The sequence below is a fragment of the Rattus norvegicus genome, chromosome 1 (genome assembly GCF_036323735.1).
Source record: "Rattus norvegicus strain BN/NHsdMcwi chromosome 1, GRCr8, whole genome shotgun sequence".
Classification (NCBI taxonomy): Eukaryota; Metazoa; Chordata; class Mammalia; order Rodentia; family Muridae; genus Rattus; species Rattus norvegicus.
Window position 1 is genome coordinate 168,086,093 of NC_086019.1, and position 24,587 is coordinate 168,110,679.

At 44.1% G+C, this 24,587-nt stretch overlaps 1 protein-coding gene and 1 pseudogene across 1 annotated transcript; both read left to right on the forward strand.

The window, feature by feature from the left end:
• Nucleotides 974-1,940, forward strand: Or52b6-ps1 (olfactory receptor family 52 subfamily B member 6, pseudogene 1; annotated as a pseudogene).
• Nucleotides 9,527-22,717, forward strand: Trim6 (tripartite motif containing 6). Its single transcript, NM_001170461.1, has 8 exons — nucleotides 9,527-9,553; nucleotides 15,871-16,341; nucleotides 16,821-16,916; nucleotides 17,981-18,211; nucleotides 19,472-19,494; nucleotides 20,738-20,838; nucleotides 21,008-21,034; nucleotides 21,242-22,717. The coding sequence occupies exons 2-8, from the start codon at nucleotides 15,919-15,921 to the stop codon at nucleotides 21,805-21,807; spliced, it is 1,467 nt and encodes a 488-aa protein (NP_001163932.1). The 5' UTR covers nucleotides 9,527-9,553; nucleotides 15,871-15,918; the 3' UTR covers nucleotides 21,808-22,717.
• Nucleotides 22,718-24,587: the final 1,870 nt, after the last annotated feature.

Below are 24,587 nucleotides of genomic sequence, written 5' to 3' on the forward strand. Positions count from 1 at the left end.
GATGCTCACACAGTTCACAGAAGTACACTCGGGCATACATACATACACATAAAATAAAAATGAAAAAATAAACAAAAAATACAACTCAAGGTTTAGAATCCCAGTTTCTATAAGAATTTTTTTTTTACCTTTTGTTTTATCAAGACAAGACAGGGTTTCTCTGTGAATCCCTGAGCTGTCCTGGAAGTCACTCAGTAGACCAGGCTGGCTTCAAACTCAGAGATCTGCCTGCCTCTGCCTCCAGGCTACTGGGATGAAAGGCGTGTGCCACCAACCGCCCAGACAATGGTGTTTTTTTTTTTCATCACACATAAATTTATTTTCAAAATAATGAAGTTCTCAGTCACTCCAAATATTAGGGATGTTCATTTAATTTTATTTTGTATGTATGTTTATTGCATGTGTGTATAAAAGTACACCGTGTGCATGGTAGTACCAGCAGAGGTCAGATGAGGTGGTAAGATCACCTGGAAATGGAGCTATGAATGGTTGCAAACCATCACATGCATGGAAAACAAACCCCGGTCCTCTAGGGGAAGAAAGTAGCGTGCTTAACCCCTGAGCTATCTCTCAGGCCTATCAATGGCTTTTTATCACTTATTTAAAACCTGATGTGCGATGCCTACCTCTGAGATAGCTGCAGCTCTAGAGATTGCTTTCCGGGCTCTAGATGTTGATGCCGTTCAGAACCCATTCAGCATGCCTTAACTCGGTGGCTGCCTGAATGTCTGACAGCTGCATAGAGTTCCCGAGTGAGCACGCAGAGCTGATCTGTGAGAAAGGCCTGCAACGGGACACGGTACGCAGAATCTGTGAGGTCTTGTATGTGGAACATGTGCTTATGTGCGTAGTCGTTGGAGGGCCCATGAGCATGAGCAGGGCTGTGTCTGTTTACAAGCCTGCTTACACTCTGACAAGTGTGGTCAAAACCTGAGTGTGTTTTCCTTCTTTGACACAGGCTCTGCACAATGCCATGGCTTTCTTACCTTCTTACAGTGTGGCTGCTGTGAACAACTCTGACACTCGAGCGACAGGCTGCCTCCTCACTGGCATCCCTGGGCTGGAGCACCTACATGTGTGGCTGTCCATTCCCTTCTGTACTATGTACATAGCTGCCCTGATAGGCAATGGTGTTCTAATCTGTGTCGTCCTCTCCCAGCCAAGCCTCCACGAGCCCATGTACATTTTCCTGTCTATGCTGGCCAGTGCCTACCTCCACGATGCCCAAGACCCTGGCCAACTTCTGGCTAGGTTCTAGCCACATCTCCTTTGACGGCTGCCTGACTCAGATGTTCTTCATCCACTTCCTTTTCGTGGCTGACTCTGCTGTCCTGCTGGCCATGGCTTTTGACCGCTATGTGGCAATATGCTCTCCTCTGCGCTACACCACCATCCTGACCAGGCAGGTCATGGGAAAGATGGCTGCTGCTACCCTGACACGCAGTTTTATAATCATGTTCCCATCCATCTTTCTCCTCAAGAGGCTGCACTACTGCCGGATCAATATCATTCAACATACCTTCTGTGAGCACATGGGTATCGCCCGGCTGTCCTGCTCTGACATTTCCATTAACGTCTGGTATGGACTGGCAGCTGCTCTTCTCTCTACAGGCCTGGACATCATTCTCATCGCTGTTTCCTATGTCCACATCCTCCGAGCGGTTTTCCGCCTCTCTTCCCAAGAAGCCAGGTCCAAGGCCCTGAGTACTTGTGGATCCCATGTCTGTGTCATCCTGCTTTTCTATATCCCAGCCCTCTTCTCTGTCTTTGCCTACAGGTTTGGTGGGAAACGCATCCCACGTTATGTCCACATCCTGCTGGCCAACCTCTACGTGGTCATCCCGCCTATGCTTAAGCCTGCGATTTATGGAGTAAGAACAAAGCAGATACTGGAAGGAGCTAAGCAAATGTTTGCGAATATCAGCAAGGAATTTAAATAAATGCACACAATTTGGCCTCAGCCGACTCATTTTCTGCATCTATCAAATCCCCCGTATTTGCCGAATCCTTGCATCTACACCTCTATGATTCTCGTCCAAACCAACCTCTGATTGCTTTTCTTAGAAAACTTTAATAGTACCCATCCTACTCTCTCATAATCTTCACGCGTGATCTCCTCCCCTACTGCTTCAGTCACGCAGAGGTCCATGATAATTTACTCTGAGTTTACCATCCAAACGGGACTTTACTCAGCAACCATTTGATCCTTAATCTTTCCTTGATTATTTCTGTGTAGTTTTGACATTTGTGTGCTGGTACAACATAATCCCATGGTGACTCCAGAGAACTGTCACAACCAAATTCTTATCGTCCCCTGAGATATTATTACTGCTCAGCAACTGCACAGGACATGAAGTGTCCACCTTTATCTAGTGTCTTTGGGTTCTGTATTATTAGTTACTAGTTAAAGAAATATGAGCTCTGATGTGTGTTTTAGTAACTTAGTCACCTATCAGTAATTATTTTTTTTTCCATATCTCCCACTGTTAGGAGTCTCAGTTAGAGTCACCACCATAGACACCCAGGGGCTCCCACCTCCCAGGTCTCTGGCACGTTCTAGAAATGTGCCCCTAAAGAGACCTATTAGTAATTATTAACACCAACCTAGCCTGCTGTGACGGATAACGACTCACTCTAAATTTTAGCTCAAAACTGACTAACTCATGCTTAAAAACACAGTTCACACCTCAGTCATGTCATTTGTGGTTGCATGCTCAGCCCACAGAGAAAGGCCCATCTTTAAAGATTTTATGCTACCTTTTATCTTAAAAAAAAAAAAAAAAAAAAAAAACTTTATTTTTCTCCCCCCCCCCCACTCCCACCCCTTTTACTGAGACAGAGTAGTCTCACTATGTATCTCTGACTATCCTGGAACTCACTGTGCAGACAAGTCTGGCCTTGAACTCACAGAGATTCACCTGCCTCTGCCTCTGCCTCCTGAGTGCTGAAATTAGAGGCATGTGTCACCATGCCTGGCTCTATTTCTTGTCTTATTAATAACTATTTCATGCATGTGCCTTATTTAGCTCCCATCTAAGCTGTATTCGTTGGGAAAGGTCATTTTGGAAGAATATTTTTCCTCATCCCCTCAAAGCATGACAACCTACTTAAAATGGGGACTTAGTATAAATTTACATATGCACCCAGGCAAATTTCTACTAAAGAATTTGACATCGCTGATTCTATTTTCCAGTCATTCTTCTTTGAGAGAATTCCCAGTTCTTGACTATTTTCCTCTATGATACAGGATCTAGAGAAAGCCATGTCTTACGTACCCCTACCTGCTAACACTAACTGCTCTGAACTCCGAGACTGCTCATCAGGCTGCTCCCTCAACGGCAGCCTTGGGCAGAACACCTGTATGTCTAGTTGTCCTGCCCCTTCTGCACCATGTACATAAGGCAATGATATTACAAGCCATATATGCAGACAGAAACTGGGAAAGGTACCAAGAGATGTGGATCTAAAACCCAGATGTACTGTTTATTAATGAAACTGTAAGTCTGTCAATAAATTTAATTGTCTACTCATCTGTAAAGAAAATAAGGGCTGGAGAGATGGCTCATCGGCTAAGAGCACTGACTGCTCATCCAGAGGTCCTGAGTTCAAATCCCAACAACCACATGATGGCTCACAACCATCTGTAATGGGATCTGATCCCTCTTCTGGTGTGTCTGAAGACAGCTACAGTGTATTCACATACCTAAAATAAATAAATCTTTAAAAAAAGAAAATGAGAATGATGTAGACACAGTATATCTATAGCAGAGTAAACAGTCTGTGGATCTATAGTTGATTTTACACCTTTTTTTGGCCATAATGCTCTACGTCCTTGAGATAATGACATGATTTAAAGAGAATTCCATTATGTCATTCTTATGGGAGGCAGAAAGCTGTAAACAAGTGAGGGCCAAGATCTTTGTTGGGACTCCAACTATTTTTCTAGGAACCTCCCTTAACCTCCCACGAAGAGGTTAAGAGAGCACACGCTGAAGTTCAGGATCAATCCCTACATCTTGTCTTAGCTCAGATCCCTCCCTACCCTTCTAAACCATCTTCTAAAATCTGCTTGCCTTTCCTCCATTTTGTCCTATCCCAGATGGCCTTGGCAGTCTGAACCCCAGTAAATCTCTCTTTCTGCCCACAGACTGGTCTAGTTCTGTAGTCTCTGTGTCATCACGGATAAATGAACCAGGTAATCAGCAAGAACAATAGGCACTCTTGACAACTGAGCCACCTCCCCAGTCCATACAACTGTTTTTTCGAAGCACTGAATATAATTCTTTCTTATTATACCCAGAGATATGCTACCTATTGCACATCAATTTTAGAGCAGTGTCATTAACTCATTTCCAGTCACACTGCCTCAGCAATCATTTCTGCTGCCACCCATCTCACAGACAGCAATCCTATTAACATTCCTAGGGAGCCTGTATTGTAGTTTGCATTTATTCCCACTTCGTTAGACTGGATAGAACACTGTTAGCTAGCACTTGAAAAATGAAGCCTAGAGGCTCAGGAGCTCAAGGCCAGCCTGCCCCTGTTTTGAAACAATTAGAAATACGAACTGAAAATGACTATATTGTATGATATTTTTATGAGCAACATATGACGGGCCCATTTTTTCAGCAACCTCATCAAAACCTATCACTGTGTGTGTGTGTGTGTGTGTGTGTGTGTGTGTGTGTGTGAATTCAACAATGGAAAGACTGCATTCATTAATAAAATACGTTAAAAATCGACCAAGGCAGAGTAGATTTTTAGGATTTTCTTTTTCTTGGAGCTCAAGTTTCAGCCTTTCCTACTTAATGGCTGAGTCCGACTTCCTCAGATTCCAGGGTGCAGATGCTTCTCAGGTTCACTCTCCTAGTTAGACAAAGAAATTAGACAATTATTCTAGATGTTTCTGGTGAACCTTGTGACCCTTAATTTTATAGGTCAGCTTGTCTTGGTATCTGACATGTTTGTGACTTTTTGGTTTCGTTGTTGGTTTGTTTGTTTGTTTTCTATGATGAGACTACCATTTAAATAGGTGGACTTTGAATAAACCACATTTCCCTCTATTATGTGGATGGACGTCTTTCTGAAGCCTAAATTGATTGAAAGACTGACCCTAGACCACAAGTAGGAAATTGTGTTTCAAAGAGGCTTTGAATTTGAGCCTATACATCTCCTTTTCCGGACCAGTAACCGGAAGGTCAATCTTGCATACGTGACCTTACCAGACGTTATAAACCTAAAAATAAATTCCTTTCTGTTGTGTATATATGTTACTATACAGGGGATCTTGATTTGGTTTATTTTCTCTGTCAGTTAAGAATGCAGCAAATAACAGTGAGCAGAATTAGCAGTTATAGAAAAGCTTTTGTTAGAGGTGAGAAGCCATGTACAAAGATGTACATGTAAAGGGTCTTTCTTTAAGACCCTTCACAAAGCATAGGTGGTGGGCAGGAAGCTAAAACTCAGATTCTTTTTTTTTTTTCTTTTTTCCGGAGCTGGGGACCGAACCCAGGGCCTTGCGCTCGCTAGGCAAGCGCTCTACCGCTGAGCTAAATCCCCAACCCCTAAAACTCAGATTCTTGAGGGCTGGGAGTTTTCAAAGTTTCTAAAGGGTTTTCCTCTCCCCACCCAACTCCCATTTAAGTTTGATTAATATGAGGAGAATGGGATAGTTTATTGGTCCACAACCTTGACTTTTTGAACTAGTATGTCATGGAGGACCACCTTGGAAGCTCACCATCTTTAATACCTAGTTGTGGAGAGCTTTTGGGCTGCTTCTAAGAATTTGGCAGGAGTTTGACATTGAGCTACGACAAGGAAGTAGGCTTAAAGGTAATGCAGCCAAAGAACATATTGTATTCCTTGTATCTTGGTCATTCTGATAAACCCCTAGACACAGGACTTTGTTTATTGCCTTGTTTGTTCCTTGATTACTTTGTGTATGTCTCAGGACTAAACATATTCTTTGTATGCACCTGAGATGATATAAAAGCAGACTGGAAAAAAACCCACTTCCGCCTCAGAACTAGCTGGGGTCGTGTTATCATGTTGTCTAATTGTCTTTTTCTTTTCCATCCTCCCTCCCTCCCTCGAGACCCTATTGACTAAGCTGGCTTGGTCACCTAGTCATGGCCTCTTATCTGTCTGTCTATCAGGAAGTCTGCCTAACTGTTCAGCTATCATATGTGCAAGACTTTTCATTTTGGATATCCTTAATTTACAAAATCACATCAGAAAAAGTCCCAACTTGGTCTTTGGCTGAGATCAATTGTGAAAGTCCCAACTTCACACACTACTTGTGTGTCTTGTGCTTTCAAGTCATTAAATGTTCTCAAGTCAGAAAGTCAGGGAAGGGTAGGCATGTATGTACTCACTTAGTGGAGGAAGGGAGAGAGGGAGAGAGGGAGGGAGGGAAGGGTAGAGGGAGGGAAAGAGGGTGGGAGGGAGGGAGGGAGAGAGGGAGGGAGGGAGGGAAAGAGGGAGGGAGGGAGGGAAAGAGGAAGGGAGGGGTAGAGGGAGAGAGAAGGGGAGGGAAGAAGGAAGAACAAGAGAGAGCCACAACACAACCCTTTTTAAAAGTTTGCAATAAACTTCTGTTAGAATTTGTCATACTCTAATCATTAATTTGTCCATTTCTAGTAAATAAATCTATCTTTCCTCAGGTTTGTTTTGTACATTCAGAGCTAAATATCAGGAGTCATCCCATCTTCCCCCTCTTCCCTTTTAAAGCATAGACACCCCTCATGCTGTCCATTTCCAGGTTTAACTGTCTCAGATCCAACCAGAGCTTAAGCTACACTCCCATTGATGAATCTACGTCATATATCGGCACTCCTTGTTAAATTGACTTCTTCTGAATGTTTCCCAGATTTCTGTGATTGTATTAGATTCAGTTTTCAAAGTGTAAGTCTGAAGTTTGACTTAATTAAAAATCCTTTCAATTTTTTGCCATTTTTTAATGTCAAGGCAAAACTGTTAAGATTTCTTTGGTACTACATGGCTAACCTATGTCTGATGTATCATGTACTAACTAACCTCCCCCTCATCATATCCTCCATCACACACACACACACACACACACACACACACACACACACACACACACTCTGCAGGTAGAGCCATCCTGTCTCAGACACAGAGAAAAAATATTTCTAATGCTGCTGATGTAGCTGGCAGACTATTCCCAGACCTTAGGTGAAACCAGAGTTCTCCCCACACAGAAAAGTTCAGTATAGATCACTATGAGGCCATTTTATTATAGATATAAGAACAGGCAAACAGAGAAGGAGGAAAAAGGAATAGAGGGAGAGAGGAGAGAAATAAGATAAAATAAAAATAATAAAAAATAATACTAAGAAAGCTAGTTGTGGTGACACATGCCTTTAATGCCAGCACAGAAGCAGGAAATCATATTGAGTCCCTGCATAGAGAGTTCTGGGCCAGCCAGGAATACAGTGAGACCCTGTCACAAACGAACAAACAAACAACAAAAACCACCGAGAAAGTACAATTAGGGACGATGGTTCAGTGAGTAAAATGTCTCCTGTGTAAGCATAAGAACCTGAGTTTGTATGCCCAATACCTGTGTTAAAAAGCAAAGTGAGGTAGCTCAGTGGTTAAGAGCCCTGACTTATCTTCCAGAGTTCCTGAGTTCAAATCCCAGCAACCACATGGTGGCTCACAACCATCTGTAATGAGATCTGATGCCTTCTTCTGGTGTGTCTGAAGACAGCTACAGTGTACTTATTTATAATAAATAATAAATCTTTTTAAAAAAAGACCTTCAGTGTGCACAATCCACAGTTGTATGCATAACCCATAACCCAAGAACAAAGCCCCATGATTTCCTCCAAGGATAATGGAAAAGGAGAGAAAGGAAGCTATAATTTGACCAGCATGGTGGCTTATTTCTTTAATCTCAGCACTCAGGAATGCAGAAACAGGTAGATCTCTGTGAGTTCAAGTCCAGTCTGGTCTACCAAAGAGTTCCAGGACAGTTAGGGCTGTTATACAGAAAAACCCTGTCCAAACAAATTAAACAAAGTTACAATTCTGAGAACTGATTTGGAATTTGAAGAGGCAAACAAGCCAGAAAACCCCCCTACGAAAATACCAGCAGGCAAAATAAGACTCCACAGCAGTTTTGTGTAACTCAACTACTGTCTGGAGTAATCAAGGCAATGTAGGAACACAGGAATCTGGAAGAACCACACATTCTGAGATCCTTTCATTCTACATTCCCTGACTCTGAGACTTGGCCAAATTCTTCCTCCATAAGGCGATGCCTCCTATTCGTGCTCACTATAAATCTCTTCTAGGGGCTAATCCCATTGGCAGAGTGTTTGCCTAGATGCACAAAGCCCTGGGTTCAGTGCCTAACACTGCATAAACCGGGGCAAGGTGATGCGGCACTACAGAAGCAGAATCTGGACCATCCTCAGCTACATAGCGCGTTCGAAACAGGCCTGGGAGAAATAGGTATGTCACATCACCCTATCTCAAAATCAAATAAACAATGCCCGTGGATGTTAGACGGTCAGTGTCCCATGTTCTTTGTTCTATTTTTCCAAGATTCTTAAGAATGCTTGGAGCATACTTTCCCACTCGTCACACCAAGCATATATTCCTAGTTTGACTTTTCATTTTATGTTTTAAATTTTTCGGGGCAAAAACACTCTGTAGCCCAGGCTAGCTTTACACTTACAGTAATCCTCCTGCCTCAGTCTCCTAGTGCTTGCTGAATTACAACTGTGAGTCAGCCTAGTTCATAGACTCCTGCAGGTATGTCAAACATTCCACCCGCTGAGCCACAGCCTACCCCATCCCCAGCTCCTTCCCAAGTCTTCTCCCCTCCCCCACCTTCTAAGATCAGGTGACTCGGGTTGTCAGTCTCTCAGGCCAGAAAAGTTGGCTTTCTTTTGCTTTTCAGAGTAGCCCTGTCTTTAATAAAACTTACAGGCCAATTCAGTTTGCGTATGTAAATGTGTAAGTACTTCAGTATAAAGGTATGTATGTGGTCTTTTGCTTCCGTGCGTTAAAATTGCAGATACACACAGGTAATTCAAAGTTGGCAGGGTTTTTTGATCCATCAAATGCAGTCACCAATTTCACCATTTAATTGTATGGCTAGACCTTTTCTTCTTTAGACATTTCTATATACTGGTAGAGAGAACAGGTGTATTAAACACACGACGGTAGAAAGCCTAGGTCTGTAATGATGGTATTCTTTTTTTTTTTTTTTTTTTCCTTTTTTTTCCGGAGCTGGGGACCGAACCCAGGGCCTTGCGCCTGCTAGGCAAGCGCTCTACCACTGAGCTAAATCCCCAACGCCTGATGATGGTATTCTTAAAGGCACCAACAATTGCTGTTCCCTGGACTTGTCGAGGGCGGTTTTTTTGAGTTTCTGTCCCCGGGCTTGGTCCCAGGAAGCCCAGAGGGCAGCCCGCCTCCCCCACCAGCCCCGCCTCTTTTGCCTTAGGTCGGGCTTTGGTCCTGGAGGGAGCGGTCTCCCTGGCTGCAAGTCCTCCGCACTGATCCAGGCCACGGATTCCAGGTTAGTGAGCAAACCCATTTTCTGAAAAGTCGTGCTGTCCCACTGAGTCTGTGCCGCCTTACAGGTTGTGTTGGGGCTCACGCGTGGAAGAAGAGTGCGGGACTGCAGCTTTGATTTTCCTTGAGTTTGGGAAGCATTGAATAGGCACGTTTGCGGCATTACTGTAGCAGTAGGCGGGTAACCGACATTGAACCTGGATTCTGGAGGCAAAGGCACACTACTCTGGGATTTTCTCGTTCGGTGTCCCGAGTGGATTCGGAGGTCAACATCCCCTCCCCCAGCTCCAGGAAGTAGGTTTATCCCCCACCCCCCCAGCCCCCCCCAACCCCCCAAGCAGGCCCAACTTCTTCCAGGAGAGTTGGGAGATGAGTTACTTGGCCGGCCCCGCCCTGGTCTACACCGGCTGCAACCAGTCGGAGGTAGGAGCCCTGGGGCCTCTGCTGAGGAAGCCGAGGCAAGCTGGGCGGAGTTAGGAACAGACCCCAGCCAGGATTTCTGACCCCTGGAATTAAAGGCTTCTGTACTTCCTGTGGAGAAGTTTGCCTACGGGGTGCTCTTCATCTGTGGACCTTCTCTAGGGGTGCCTACCGCCCCGTTACTCTCCTGCATCACTTCTAGTGGAGGCGGCCGGGGACAGTGAGGTGATGATTTATTGTGAATTGAGTTGGCTGAGATCGGGAACATTGGATTTATGTACTATTATGTATGTGAACATCTACTCTTCTTTTCTCTCTCTTTTTTAGACGTATCCTTCTATAGTCCAAGCTACCCTATAGCTAACGATCCTCTTACTTCCAACTCTCTTCCTTAGTGCTACAATTACAGGCCTGAGCTACCAACACAGCAAAGGTACATTTATTTCGTCAGTCATTTGAGACAAATAGGTGTTATAGTCAGATTGCATGTTTCAGTACAGGACACTGTGCTCTGAGCCTGTTAACCTCTGAGCTTTAACATTTTAAATATATAGCGTGAACAGAACAATACAACGTGTGGATTCTAGACTTTTGGTGAAAGATAACTGGGGCAGAGTTCTAAATACACGGCGAACCACCGGGCCTGGGAAATTCTCAGACGAAGTTATTATGGACAAGCACCATGCCCGACTTTTCAAAACTGCATTATTAAACCAATTTTGGAAATAATCTGCTAAGACATTGGGGTGTGTGGCTCAGTTGGTAGGAGCTTGCACAAAGCCCTGGGCTGGATCCTAGCACCAAAGAAAAGCAGAAGGGGTTGGGTGGGGGGGTGGTGATGCTGTAGGGTACTTGGGGAGTGAATGAGGGTAGGGTGGGGCAAGGTGTGGTGTGGAGGCGGGGGCGGGGGGGGGGGTCCAAACTTGGAGGTCATCCTCAGTTACATAGTTGCTGACAAGGCTGGGGTGTTTATGAACATGTCTCAGAACAGAAATAGCTAAAGGGGTAATAGAGGTTAAATTTGCCCTTTAAAAAAAGGTTATGGGGGTTGGGGATTTAGCTCAGTGGTAGAGCGCTTGCCTAGGAAGTGCAAGGCCCTGAGTTCGGTCCCCAGCTCTGGAAAAAAAAAAAAAGAAAAAAGAGAACAAAGTTAATGGAGGAAAACAAACAAAAAATAAAAGATATCTGATACAAATCTTAAAAAAAAAAAGGTTATGACCTCTACTTGTTATGTCTACACAAATTAAAATATAAAGATTTTTAACATTAGGAATTCCAAGTGAGATACCACAAGTTTAATACTTGCACAAAATTTATAGTTTATCCTTTAAAAACACAATAGATTATTTAATACTAACTAGAAGAGGAGAGAAATCCATACAGAGTACTGTAGTTTTAGGAATTTCTGGTGTTAACAAGCTTTTAAATTTGTAATGAATGATTCTTTGAAGGTAAACTCAGAAATATTTAAAACTAATTATATGCAAGTTTTATGTCCGCTGAGTGTTATTAGATAAATTCCAGATAATAGATCAAGTTGGAATGTAGTCCTGCATAAAGATAAAATTAGCCGGGTATGGCGGGAGAGGCCTTTAATCCCGAGCACTCCTGAAGTAGAGGCAGATGGATGTCTGTGAGTCCTGAGTTCGAGGCCAGCCTAGTCTATACCAAGTTTTTTCCCCCTTTCCCTTTTGAGTTCCCATCCAGCCTTGCCCCAGTGGTCCCTGAGTATTACTGATTTTTATCCTGATGGCCGTTATGGTACCCACATGAGCTTCTGTTCTAACAGGTACTTAAGATCTGAGTATCAGTCTGTATTCGGGCCCTCCTTTCACCTTTCCAGCTTTTTTCTGCCCTAAATTGTATCCACCCTGCAAATCTTTTTCTAAAGAATCCTGACCACTCTACCCTGCAAATCTTTTTTTTCATGTTTGAGGTCCTACACAAAGTTAAAGTAGAGGCCAGTGACTCTTTTGCCTCTAGTGTAGATCTTTGATCTTTTAAAATGTGTTGGGGTTTTATTTTATGTGTATGTGTGTGATCACACATGAGTCTACATGTCTACATGTATCACGTGCATGCAGGAGCCCACAGAGGCCAGCGGAGGCCATTCAGTTCACGGGAACCCAGGTTACAGGCAGTTGTGAGCTGCCCATGTGCCTGCTGAGAACCAAACCCAGGTCCTCTGCAAGAGCAGCCGGTGTTCTCACCACTGAGCCACCTGTCCAGCCCCTGTTCTTCTGGTTTAACTGGACTCCCTGGTCCTGGAGTCTTTTTCTTTTTCTTTTTCTTTTTTTTTTTTTTTTGGTTCTTTTTTTTTTTTTTTTTTTTTTTTTTTGGTTCTTTTTTTCAGAGCTGGGGACCGAACCCAGGGCCTTGCGCTTGCTAGGCAAGGGCTCTACCACTGAGCTAAATCCCCAACCGAGTCTTTTTCTTTATATGCTGCTAATTCCATCTTTTCACTCCAGAGTGTCCTAATCTATAGAAGAACGGACACCAATTCATTCAAGAATCATTATCTAATGTGTCCCATCAGAATAGGAAATGACGGAGATTGTAATGAAGTAGAAAATGGAGCCACTGTGTAATTTTAAGTATTCTGTTAGCTCCGTTACATAGTAGAAAGTCAGGGACATGTCCACCTACATCTGTAATTTCTGCACATGGGAGGCAAGAGCAAGAAAATCAAGTTAATGTCTAGGTTGGCTAGGGCTCTATAGTGGGATTCTGTTTCAGGAAAACCAAACAAAAAAGATGAAATGGGTAGATAGAGGTTTTTGGTTTTTATTTTTAATTTTTTATTAGATATAATTCTTTTTTTATTCAACTTTTTTTTCATCTTTATTAAATTGAGTATTTCTTATTTACGTTTCAAATGTTATTCCCCTTCCCGGTTTCTGGGCCAACATCCCCCTAACCCCTCCCCCTCCCCTTCTATGTGTGTGTTCCCCTCCCCATCCTCCCCCCATTGCCGCCCTCCCCCCAACAATCACTGGGAGCCTCCAGCCTTGGCAGGGCCAAGGGCTTCCCCTTCCACTGGTGCCCCTACTAGGCTATTCATTGTTATCTATTCATTTGGAGCCCAGGGTCACTTAGTCCCTGGAAGCTCTGGTTGCTTGGCATTGTTGTACATATGGGGTCTCAAGCCCCTTCAAGCTCTTCCAGTCCTTTCTCTGATTCCTTCAACAGGGGTCCCATTCTCAGTTCAGTGGTTTGTTGCTGGCATTCGCCTATGTATTTGCTGTATTCTGGCTGTGTCTCTCAGGAGAGATATACATTCGGTTCCTGTCAGCCTGCACTTCTTTGCTTCACCCATCTTACCTAGTTTGGTGGCTGTATATGTATGGGCCACATGTGGGGCAGGCTCTGAATGGGCATTTCTTCAGATTGAACCCAATACACGAAACAAATTAAGACACACAATCAATTAGAGTTTACAAAATACCTTTTTTTCCCACAAAACTTTAAAAGTCAGTGTGTGTTTCTAACTTGAATACATATTTCTGACAAGGCACACCCCAGGTCTAGGTAGCCATGAATAGCTGTTGTAAGTGTATTTGTTTATGTTCTGACAGCATTTTATTGTATCCTTAGCTCTCCCAGAACGCTGTACACCAGGCTGGTCTGGAACTCACAGAGATCCACCTGCCCCTGCCTTCTGAGCACTGGGATTAAAGATGCGAGCCCCCAAATCTGGGCATTTCCTTAGGGTTTTGTTTTGTTTTGTTGGTTGGTGTTTGTTTGTTTGTTTGTTTGTGAAGGGTCTTGTATAGCTGATGCAGGACTCCCTATTTTGCCCACTCTAGCTTTTAACTCTTAACAGGCCTCCTGCCTCAGCCTCCCTAGTACTGGAGTTTCAGGCACAAGCCTCCACGCCTTGGCGTACCTAGCTGTGTAACTAGCCACAAAGCCCTGATGTCCCTAGACATTTCCTTTACACTTCCACTATCTTTGTTCTGGTGTGCAGTTCATCCCCACTGGAACCCTGGGGCTTCACTGATGCTAATGACCTTGCTCTTACCAGCAGTTCCATTTAATTGGCCTATTGGCTTAAAGCTAGACGCCATCCTGTATTTTAAGTTTGGCTTAAAGGTTTCCTGTTCCATAGTGAACTGAAACCTAACTTGATATGTAAACAGATTGTAGCCTACTCTTGCAGCAAAGAGCCAATCAGAAGGAGCCATGTAAGTAGTGCCTGAATGTCAGTACCAATCTGGCTGTCTCTACCTCACTTCCTTCTCTAGTGTCTCTTCCTTTTCTCTGGATGTAAACAGCTGGCCTAGGTGGTTAAGGTAGAGTATCTATGAGCTCTTTTTTGGTTCAGATTCGTGTTGGATTGTAATACTGCACATAACTCCTTTCGGATTTTCAGAACAGGATGTGGGTGTGTCAGTAATAAAGCCCATGCTAGCAAGTGTAAGCCCAGGATTCCAGCCACAGCATGGTGGGAGGATATACACAATTAAAATTGTCTTTTAGTGGGGCTCAATAGTTATGAGTACTGGCTGATTTTTCCAAAGGTCATGAGTTCAACTCCCAGAAACCACATGGTTCACAATCACCTGTAATTGGATCTGACGCCCTCTTCTGGTGTGTCAAGGACAGCATGCTCATATACATGAAATAAACAAATAAAAAAATTACCTTTTTTAAGTTAGTTTAATGTGTATGAGTATTTGCCTGCATGAATGTCTGTGCACAGCTAGTGTGCCTGGTTCCCTCAGAGACCAGACAAGGGTGTCAGATCCCCTGGAATCGTTAGAGACCATTGCAGGTAGCCATTTAAGTGATGGGAATTGAACCCCTGTTCTCTGCAAGAACAGCCAGAGCTCTTAATCAATGAGCTATCTCTGCAACCCCAGTAATTTTGTCTTTTGATAGTAATATACTATTGTATGGATATACTACAATTTTTCTTGGCAGTTAACATTATCATAAATTCCCTCAGAGGGGTAGGGATTTCCTCAAGACATTAGTGTTTTGCAAAATGTGGTTTTGCCTGAAAGGAAAGTCGAATTTCTCTTGGTGGGGACCCAGGTGTGGTTCTCAGCACTCACGTGGCAGCTGACAACTAAGATCCAGTGCCATCTTCTGGTCTCTGTGGGCACCAGACATACATGAGGCACAGACAGACATTCATGAGGAAAAAACCATATCTATTAAAGGGGGGAGTTTAGTTATAAAAGTTATTGCCTGCATCTGTTCTGGACGTTCCTGTCTGTCAGTTTTCCTGGGAAGAAGTGGAGCAAGAAGCCTGAGTGGAGCAGACTCAGGGTGATAGCTGTGCTCCTGGAGACCAGGCCTGAGGGAATGACCGCCAAGAGGTGCAAAGAGCTCGTGAGAAGGAATGAATCATCAGCTAAAGGAGGGTTGTGGCTTTCCAGTCACCCAGGTCTTATGCTAACTGCTGTGGGTACAGTCATGAACAGAAAACAAGTCTCTGATCTCGGAGATTCCCATCTCTGAGAGGAGGGAGAGCATCAGAGATAAGTGGGTGATGATATGGAAAAAACAAAGGCAGTGAGTTCTCACCAGAGTGCTTGCCTCCTGAAAGACGATATGGAAGAGGTCATTGCTGCAGATGACAGAACGGAGGCTCTCACTTGCCACAGGAGCAGCAAATCCGAAAGTCCTGGCACAGCCATGTGTGCTGACAACCTGCCCAGGTGGGCTGAAGGAAGGCTTGTCAGATGCAAGACACACAAGGCCTTTGCAGAGTCCCCGTTTATCCTTCTATCTAGTAGGAGGGAAAGGAGGCCGATAAGCTTTGTAACAAGAGGGCAAGCTGGTGTTAGATGTTAGCTGAGAGGTAAAGTGTTGGAATTGGGGTGAGAGTATCCATTCCTTTCTCTTTCCTTAGCCTGTGCTTTTTTACTTATTTTTATTTTTCTTTCTACCCAGGATTCTATAAGCAGACCTGGAAAGATAGGAGACAAGAGAGTGACTACAATGACTTCAGCAGTCCTGGTGGACATCCGAGATGAAGTCACTTGCCCTATCTGCTTGGAGCTCCTGACAGAACCCCTGAGCATAGATTGCGGTCATAGCTTCTGCCAGGCCTGCATCATAGGAAACAGTGATAATTCAGTGCTCAACCCAGAAGGGAAGAGCAGCTGTCCTGTGTGCCGGACCGTCTACCAGCCTGGGAGCCTCCGTCCTAACCGGCACCTGGCCGCCATAGTGAAAAGGCTCAGAGAAGTCGTGTTAGGCCCTGGAAAACAGCTCGAGGTCATTTTTTGTGCGCTTCATGGAGAGAAACTTCAACTTTTTTGCAAGGAGGATGGGAAGTTAATTTGCTGGCTTTGTGAGCGATCTCTGGAGCACCGTGGTCATCACACATTCCTCATGGAGGAGGTAGCACAGGAGTACCAGGTAGGTCCTGAGCTTAACCTGACTTCATGTTCTCACCGGATTGCTTTATAGCTTGGGTTTGCTTTCTTCTTCTGGAAGATTGCAAGAGAGAATTTCTTTGTGTAGCCCAGGCTGGCCTCGAACACAGAGATCTACCTGCCTCTGCTTCCCAAGTGGTGGGATTAAAGGTGTGCCCCACCACTGCCTGGCTTTCTTTTCTTTTTTATATCAGACTTTCTTTTTTAAAAAAATAAGGTCCCATATACTCCAGTTATTGATTCAAAGGGACTATATAGCTAATGACGACCTTGAACTTCTGGTCCTACTGCCTTCATTTTCCAGAATTCTGTGATTACAAGTGTCCAGATGATTTGCATGCTGGGCGAACACTACCAACTTTGTAGAACTCACGATTACCTGGAAGTTGACCCTAGAAAGTATGTCTAGGCAGTAAGACAGTTTGAGGCTGACCCCTCTTTAACCGGGTATGTTCCCTCCAGGACATGTTCCAGGAGTCTCTGAAGAAGCTGAGGAGGGAGCAGCAGGAAGCCGAGAAGCTAAAAGCTCTTATCCAAGAGAAGAGGGAATCCTGGAAGGCAAGTAGGAGTCTCCTGAATGTGATCTGGGACAACAGAGGTGACCATGGGACTGAGGACCAGGGTGCCCTAGTGTCTCCTCCTCCTTGATACACTTGCTTCCCCAGATCTGGTCCTTTTCCTTGTACAGGGGAATTGGTGTGGAAGTTAAGTAACATGTCAACAACGTCTTCTTTTGTTGGTTTTTTTGTTTTTTTGTTTGTTTGTTTATTTTGGTTGGTTGGGATTTGGTTTGTTTGTTTGTTTGCCTTTATTATTGGGTTTTTTTTCTTTGTTTTTTGTTTTTATGCTTTTTTAAAAAATTACATTTTATTTTATCTTATGTTTATGGTTGTTACCTACATGCATTATTAGTATGCCTGGTGCGTAAAGAGATCAGATTTCTCCTTACAGACAACTCTGAGCCACCGTTGGAGGCTGAGAATCATACTTGTGTCCTCTGGTAGAGCAACAAATTTTCTTAACATCTGAGACATCTTTCCTGGCCCTCCCAGATTTTTAAGGCAATTGTAAGAGAAAAGTTGGCTTCCCAGACTTAGTCTAACACACCTTTAATTCTAGCACTTGGAAGTCAAGGACAGTCTGGTCTCTATGCATTCAAGGCCATCCTTATCTACGAAGTGATTTCCAAGCTAGTCAGAGTTAAACAGAGAAACCCTGTCTCCAAAAAAAAAAAAAAAAAAAAGAAAGGCCAATCAGTCTGATGTGACCCATAATTTGTAATTCTGAATCTTACTCTATTTCCACCGTGACCTCCTGGAAATGATGTTAATTGTGAGCCAGCTATTCCTCTCAGGACTCAAAATTAGAAGCAGATGGTGATCTAGATGCTTAAGAGGGTAGATGACTTCCTGGAGTCTAAACTCACCCAAGACTCACATAACTCCAAACTTTAGAGAGACAGCCTAAGGCTTAGAGCCTGAGAACAGGTCCTACCAGGTCTGTGTCCTCCGCTCTGACAGGCAGGCCCAGGAAAGCAGTATGCAGCTGCTTCCTGCACCCTCCTCCCTCAGGGAGAACCTTTGGTCCAGCAACCAACTGCCTGTTTTTCTCTGGTGCTGAAGAGTCAGGTGGAGCCTGAGAGACACCGGATCCAGACAGAGTTTAATCAGCTCCGAAGCATCCTGGACAGGGAGGAGCAGCGGGAACTGAAGAAACTGGAAGTGGAAGAGAGGAAGGGGCTGAGCGTCATAGAAAAGGCCGAGGGTGACCTGATCCACCAGAGCCAGGCACTAAAAGACCTCATCTCAGACCTGGAGCACCGGTGCCGGGGGTCCACAGTGGAACTGTTGCAGGTATAGAACTGTGAGGCTACAGGTCAAAGTCTAAAACGGTTCAGATGCAAATGCTAAGGGAAGCCCATTGTTACTTCTTCCTAGACTGGAGTAGCCCAGAAGTTTATCTGGAATTGTGGAGATCTGTTTTAGTCAGCATTGTTCTCCTCGAGCCTCTATGTTCTGATACAGATAAACCTTAGCTGTTAGGGACTCTTCTGTATCTTGTAGGAAATTTCCCCGAATTCCTGGCCCCCTCCCCACTACAAGTCTATGGTACTACCCCAGATAAAGCATTCCAAAGCCCTTTAACATTGTCCGATGTCCCCAGCTAACCCCAGCTGAAAATTTCTGTTCACCAGGCAGCTCTTGTGTCTATTGCTATGATGGGGATTTTCAGTTCCTCACAGGAAAACACATCAAAATCAAGTTAGAGTCGTCACTTCCCAGCCTTTCTCTGCTTTTACTCTCTTCAGTACAATCTCCTAGTGTGCTGTAGCAACAGATACTGTGTCTGCTTTTGTGCATATGCACAGAACATGACGTTTGAGAGAGAACTATGTTTAAAACCTGTGACTGTCTCAAAGCCAGGTACTCGCACACACCTTAAATCCCAGCACACTAGAGGCAGAGGCAGGCAGATCTCTCGAATTTGAGGCCAGCCTGGTCTATGGAATAAGTTCTAGGACAACCAGGGCTATACAGAGAAACCCTGTCTCAAAAAACCAAAAAATAAAGTAAAACCTGTGATTGTCTCAAGGATAGAAATTAGTTTATCATAACTGCAGGGTGCTGCAAGCTAAATTACAGGTGATACCTACATACATACAACACATACATACATGGGCCTAACATTAACATTTCAAACAGTAATAAGGAGATAGCTCAGTGATGGGGATTTGCCGACATAAAACCTTGGTTTCAATCCCAAACATTGCCAAAAAACAAACAAAACCCACAGTTAATAAAAATAAAGGAACTTACACAAATTTATACATGGGCCATTAGGAACTTTTGTTTTGGGGTTTCGTGTTTAGGCCTTTTGAGATGAATTCTTGCGGTATACCCCAGGTTGACCTCAAACTTATAGTCTGTTTGCCTCAACTTCCCCAGTGCTGGGGTCACGGGCGTGCACCGTGCAGGCTGTATCTGGCTGGCTCCAAGTTCTCATCTCTACTCTTTTGTAGCCCTCGGGCCTTTGTTTGTTTGCTCCTGGTCACTCCATGGGGTGGTAAAGGTGGAAGAAGATATGATCCTTAATCTGTCTTTTTTCCTTCCTAGGATGTGGGTGACGTCACAAAAAGGTATGTGAGAATACTAGTTAATTCCCTTGGGCTTTCCAAAAGTTCTTGACCCCTGTAGAATAATCCCGTGGGAACAGGGGAAAGTCAGAGGCGTGAGAGGCTTGAGACTGGTATATTAAGTTGTGTGTGAATTTAGAGATCTCAAAAGTAAAAGAGTGGGCTGGCATCCACGGTAGTAGAATTGGTATGGTAAGAGAACGCTAAATGCTAAAAGGAGACATGATTCTTTTTCACCAACCTCTTTACCTGCCTTTGACACTGGTTTTCCTGTTCTTGACTGTGCGTCTTAGAGGGAAATCACTATCTGTGTATTGTCAAGGCTTGAGAACCGGCTCTCCAGACGCTGTCTGTGAACTTTCCCTTCCTCCCCTGCCTCTCCAGTCCTGGTCTTCCTGCCCCATGTTCAGATTTCCTTATATGTCCGTTCTAGTAAGAACGTGGACCTGAGTCATGAGAGGGATGGCTTTGGCCCTGGGATAGAACAAGGTCTCTTCAGTAATGAAATCTACAAAGTCATCACGGAGGTGATATCTGAAGTTGCCCACAGACCCTTCAGGCCTCTTCGATAATGGACCTGGGTTTCTGGTGGCGAAACCAAGGCCCACAGCCTTGAAGCAAGCCCTTCTATATGTATTCTTTCAGTGTGACAGCAGGGTTCCTGCTCAGTGTGGGCATCTCCAGCACCCCCTGGTGGACATTCTGATGCAGCGCTGACATTTTTAAACATTTTGTTTCCTTTTTACATGCAGCAAAGCACTCCACCACCATTCCTCTTCCCAGTTGCCTACTGTCCTTTGGACACAAGTATAAAAAGTAAATCCACTGTATATTATAGAAGTTACAATAGGAAAGAAAATAGGGCTGGAGAGATGGCTCAGCAGTTAAGAGCACTGACTACTCTTCCAGAGGTCCTGAGTTCAGTTCCAAGCCACCACCACATGGTGGCTCACAACCATCTGTAATGAGATTTGATGCCCTCTTCTAGTGTGTCTGAAGACAGCGAGTGTACTCACAGACATAAAAATTATATTTTTTTTAAAAGAAGGAGACTAAATGAGGCTGTAATAAGTTAACATTTGCTGAAATGTATGGGGATAGTGAGCAGCTAGTCCAGGTCTTCTGGTCCAGGGCAGGGCCCTTGCTGCCTTTCCTCAGGAAAGAATGTTGAAATTCATCATTGGTTCTGAGGGTTGGGGAGACAGAGGCAGCACCCTGAAGCTCTTATAAGGTCTGTCCTCAATAGGAGTGAGTTCTGGACCTTGAAGAAGCCCCAAGCTCTCCCCACCAAGCTGAAAAGTTTGTTTCGAGCCCCGGATCTGAAGAAGATGCTGCGAGTCTTTAGAGGTAAGTTTGGGGGAAGTGGGCGTGGAATCACTGTAGAGGACATGGTTATGTAGAGAGCAGTAGTTATGAGTGTAGACGCAGAGGGACTGATAATGCACGGTGCCAAAGACGACAATGTAGTCCCTGTATCAGGGGTGATGTTCTTTTACATGTTTTACTTTTCTTATAGAGCTGACAGACGTCCAAAGCTACTGGGGTGAGTAGAATCCATGGCCTCTCTCGTACACCCCTTTCACACGCTTCTCAACAAACATGCATGGTCTCTCAGGTCTTAGGTGTCCACAACTCTCCTTTCCCTGCTACTCGGTCCCCCCACCACCACCATTTCCTTTGTCCCCTCCTCCCAGACTCATGGGACCCATGTGCCCATTCTTATTTGCTACTGTCGTGCCTTCTCCTACAGTGGACGTGACTCTGAATCCACAGACGGCTAATTTAAATCTTGTCCTGTCGAAAAACCGGAGACAGGTGAGGTTTGTGGGTGCCAAGCTGTCGGAGCCGTCTAGTCTGGAAGAACATTATGACTGTAGTGTCCTGGGTTCTCAGCACTTCTCCTCAGGCAAATACTACTGGGAAGTGGATGTGACCAAGAAGACGGCGTGGATCTTGGGTGTATGCAGTACCCCTGTGGAACCCATGTTCTCCTTCAGCCAGTACTCCAGTAAGCAGGGTGCCTACTCTCGGTATCAGCCACAGAGTGGATACTGGGTGATAGGTTTGCAGCGTAAGCACGAGTACAGAGCCTATGAGGACTCCTCCCCATCCCTGCTCCTCTCCATGACGGTGCCACCTCGACGCATAGGGGTTTTCTTAGACTATGAGGCTGGCACGGTCTCCTTTTATAATGTCACAAACCATGGCTTGCCCATCTACACCTTCTCCAAGTATTACTTCCCTACTGCCCTTTGTCCGTATTTTAATCCCTGCAGCTGTGTAGTCCCGATGACTCTGCGGCGCCCAACTTCCTGAGGCCTGCTGCCTCTTCCCATAACGAAGCAGATTCCTTCAAACACATTACTTTCCTCTTCGAGCCTCTGTTCTCCTAGTAGAACACTGCCCATTGCTGAAGTGATCACTCTTGACCCATCTCATAGGAAAGTAGTGTTTTGGGTTGGTTTTTGTTTGTTTGTTTTGTTTTGTTTTTTTGAGGTAGGATTTCTGGAACTCTCTCTCTAGGGCAGGCTGACTTTGAACTCAGAGAGATCCAATTACCTCCCTTCTGAATGCCAGGGTTGAAGTCATGTGACACCGTCCCAGTTTTGTGATTGAGAAAGTAACTGAAAATTGATCCAGAGTCCTAATGCACATGCCCATACTTGGCTGCGATTTTGTTTTAATGTTAAGATATAGGCCGCAAAAATAGTCCAAGCTGGCCACAGACTCCGTCCTTCTGCCTCACCTCCCAAATACTGAGTATAGGTTTATCTGACAACACCTGGCTAAGCATGATATTTGATGTGTATGGTCAAATGTAAAAAATTCTCTATAAATTAGATGGGAGGTTTTTTGGTTTGGTTGGTTTTTTTGTTTGTTTGTTTGTTTGTTTTTGTTTTGTTTTTTGGGTTCTTTTGTAACTATTGAATTTAATAGATTTTTTTCCCTATAGTTATTTAGAGAATTGTGTACCCTTTTTATTCTGCTCCTGGGTCAGCTACACTGAGTAGTCTAGGTTGTCAAGTTCACCACTGATTCCTGAAGTACATGTGTTACATTCAGTACTTCTTTTTTTTTCTGACTCTAGGTTCGGTTTTCATCGATCTTTCTAAACAAAACTACCTCTAACTTTGCATTCTCGTGCTTTCTGGTAATATATAAAAAAGAAATTATGGGCAAGGGATTATATGTATATTTAGGATTATAATAAAATAATAAAAATCGACTGACCACTATTCTTTCCATGGCTTCCAGAAGAGATTGTAGCTTTGGTTTGCACAGTAAATGCTACCACAACCTTCAGCCTTCGTCATAAAAATTTAAGAGTGGTAATAAAAAAATGGAAAATGCGCTTGAAGGGGAGATAAAACAAGAGGAGGAGAAAGCCTCAACCAACTGGTATTAGTTATTATCTAGGAGGAAGAAGAAATGCAGTTAACCACTTTCAGGGTGATTCATTCTGTCCTTCAGCCCCTCTTATTCCTTTCATAGCGCTAGGGGTTGAACTCAGGGCTTTTTATGTCAAGCAGAAACATTTTAGCACCAAGATTGGCAACCCCATTGTGTGTGTGTGTGTGTGTGTGTGTATGTGTGTGTGTGTGTGTGTGTGTGTGTGTGTGTGTGTGTGTGTGTGTTTTGTATTTTGTTACTATTGGGTTCTTTGTCTGGTTGGTTTGTTTTGCTGACACAGGGTCTTACCAAGTTCCCCAGGCTGGCCTTGAGCTTGCTCTCAAGTCCAGGCTAACTTTATTTTAAGCTTGCTTCAGCATCCAGAGGAACTAGGTGCATAGGCTAATGCTGACTTCATCTCAGCCTAGAACGTCTCTTTGTGCTCAAATTCAAATTGTAAAAGAGCGAGCTGCCATGGCTATGCTGAGAGGTGCTATAGGCTTTCCTGTTCAACTGGGAAAGCAGTTCTAGATGTGAAGATGGAGATGAATGTCACAGGAGACAGGGCTGGACTTCTGACACTGCAGCTAAGGGTCACTAGTGGCTTTTGGGTACTCTCCAATGTATTGCAACTATGAAATACACTCTGGATTTCCATAAAAGCAATGTAAAGTAATCTATTATCTTAACGATGATGACATTTTGGATATATTTAAATAAAACTTTCTTCAGTTGTTTTTGGATTTATTTGGGGATTCAGTCACACTCTATAGTCCAGGCTACGCTAAAATTAACCCTGTAGCCCAGACTAGCCATCAAACTGTAGTGGTGGCTTCCTGCCTTAGCCTTCCAACTGCTGGAGTTACAGGCATAAGCCACCACACGAAGTCTTCAGTTATGCATTGGCTCCTGTTACACTTCTACTGGATAACTGTCAAGATGAACTTTCCGTTCTTGAGGAAGCCCTAGAAGAAAACAGTCTTGGACTAGAGGAGCCCGGGAGACTGGAGGTACAGGAAGTACCTATTTATAAAAGAACCTGTCTGTACACTCATCCCCAAACCGTGAGGGCTTTTTTTTTTTTTTTTTTTGGTTCTTTTTTTCGGAGACCAAACCCAGGGCCTTGCGCTTCCTAGGTAAGCGCTCTACCACTGAGCTAAATCCCCAGCCCGGCTTTTTTTTTTTTTTTTTTTTTAAAGATTTATTTATTTACATGAGTACACTGTAGTTGTTTTCAGACACACCAGAAGAGGGCATCAGATCCCATTACAGATGGTTGTGAGCCACCATGTGGTTGCTGGGAATTGAACTCAGGACCTCTGGAAGAGCAGTCAGTGCTCTTAACCACTAAGCCATCTCTCCAGCCCAGCTTTTTTTTTTTTTTTTTTTTTTTTTTTTTTTTTTATGGAGGGCAGATTTTAAGATTTTGTTTTTCAGTCAGGTACATAGGTGTTTGTATGAGTGAGCACACCTCTGGAACTGAACCATGGGGCTGGGAACAAAACTCAGGTTCTCTGGAAGAATAAACCATTCCCTTAACTTCTGAGCCATCACTCCAGAAACCCAAGACTGGCAATAAAGACCACAATTGAACACAGCTGGGAAACATGGGCTTGGGAAGATGATTGGAAAGAAAATCGTGTCTGGAAAACATTTCTGCTCTTGAGCATTCTGGCCTCTGGTAAAAGCCTAGTGTGCGTTTGTTC

Coding starts and splice junctions, on each gene's coding strand:
- Trim6 (NM_001170461.1), top strand. CDS start 15,919: ATGACTTCAGCAGTCCTGGTGGACATCCGAGATGAAGTCACTTGCCCT. Junction 16,917..17,980: donor AGAAGAGGGAATCCTGGAAG/GCAAGTAGGAGT, acceptor CTGGTGCTGAAG/AGTCAGGTGGAGCCTGAGAG. Junction 21,035..21,241: donor AGACGTCCAAAGCTACTGGG/GTGAGTAGAATC, acceptor CTTCTCCTACAG/TGGACGTGACTCTGAATCCA.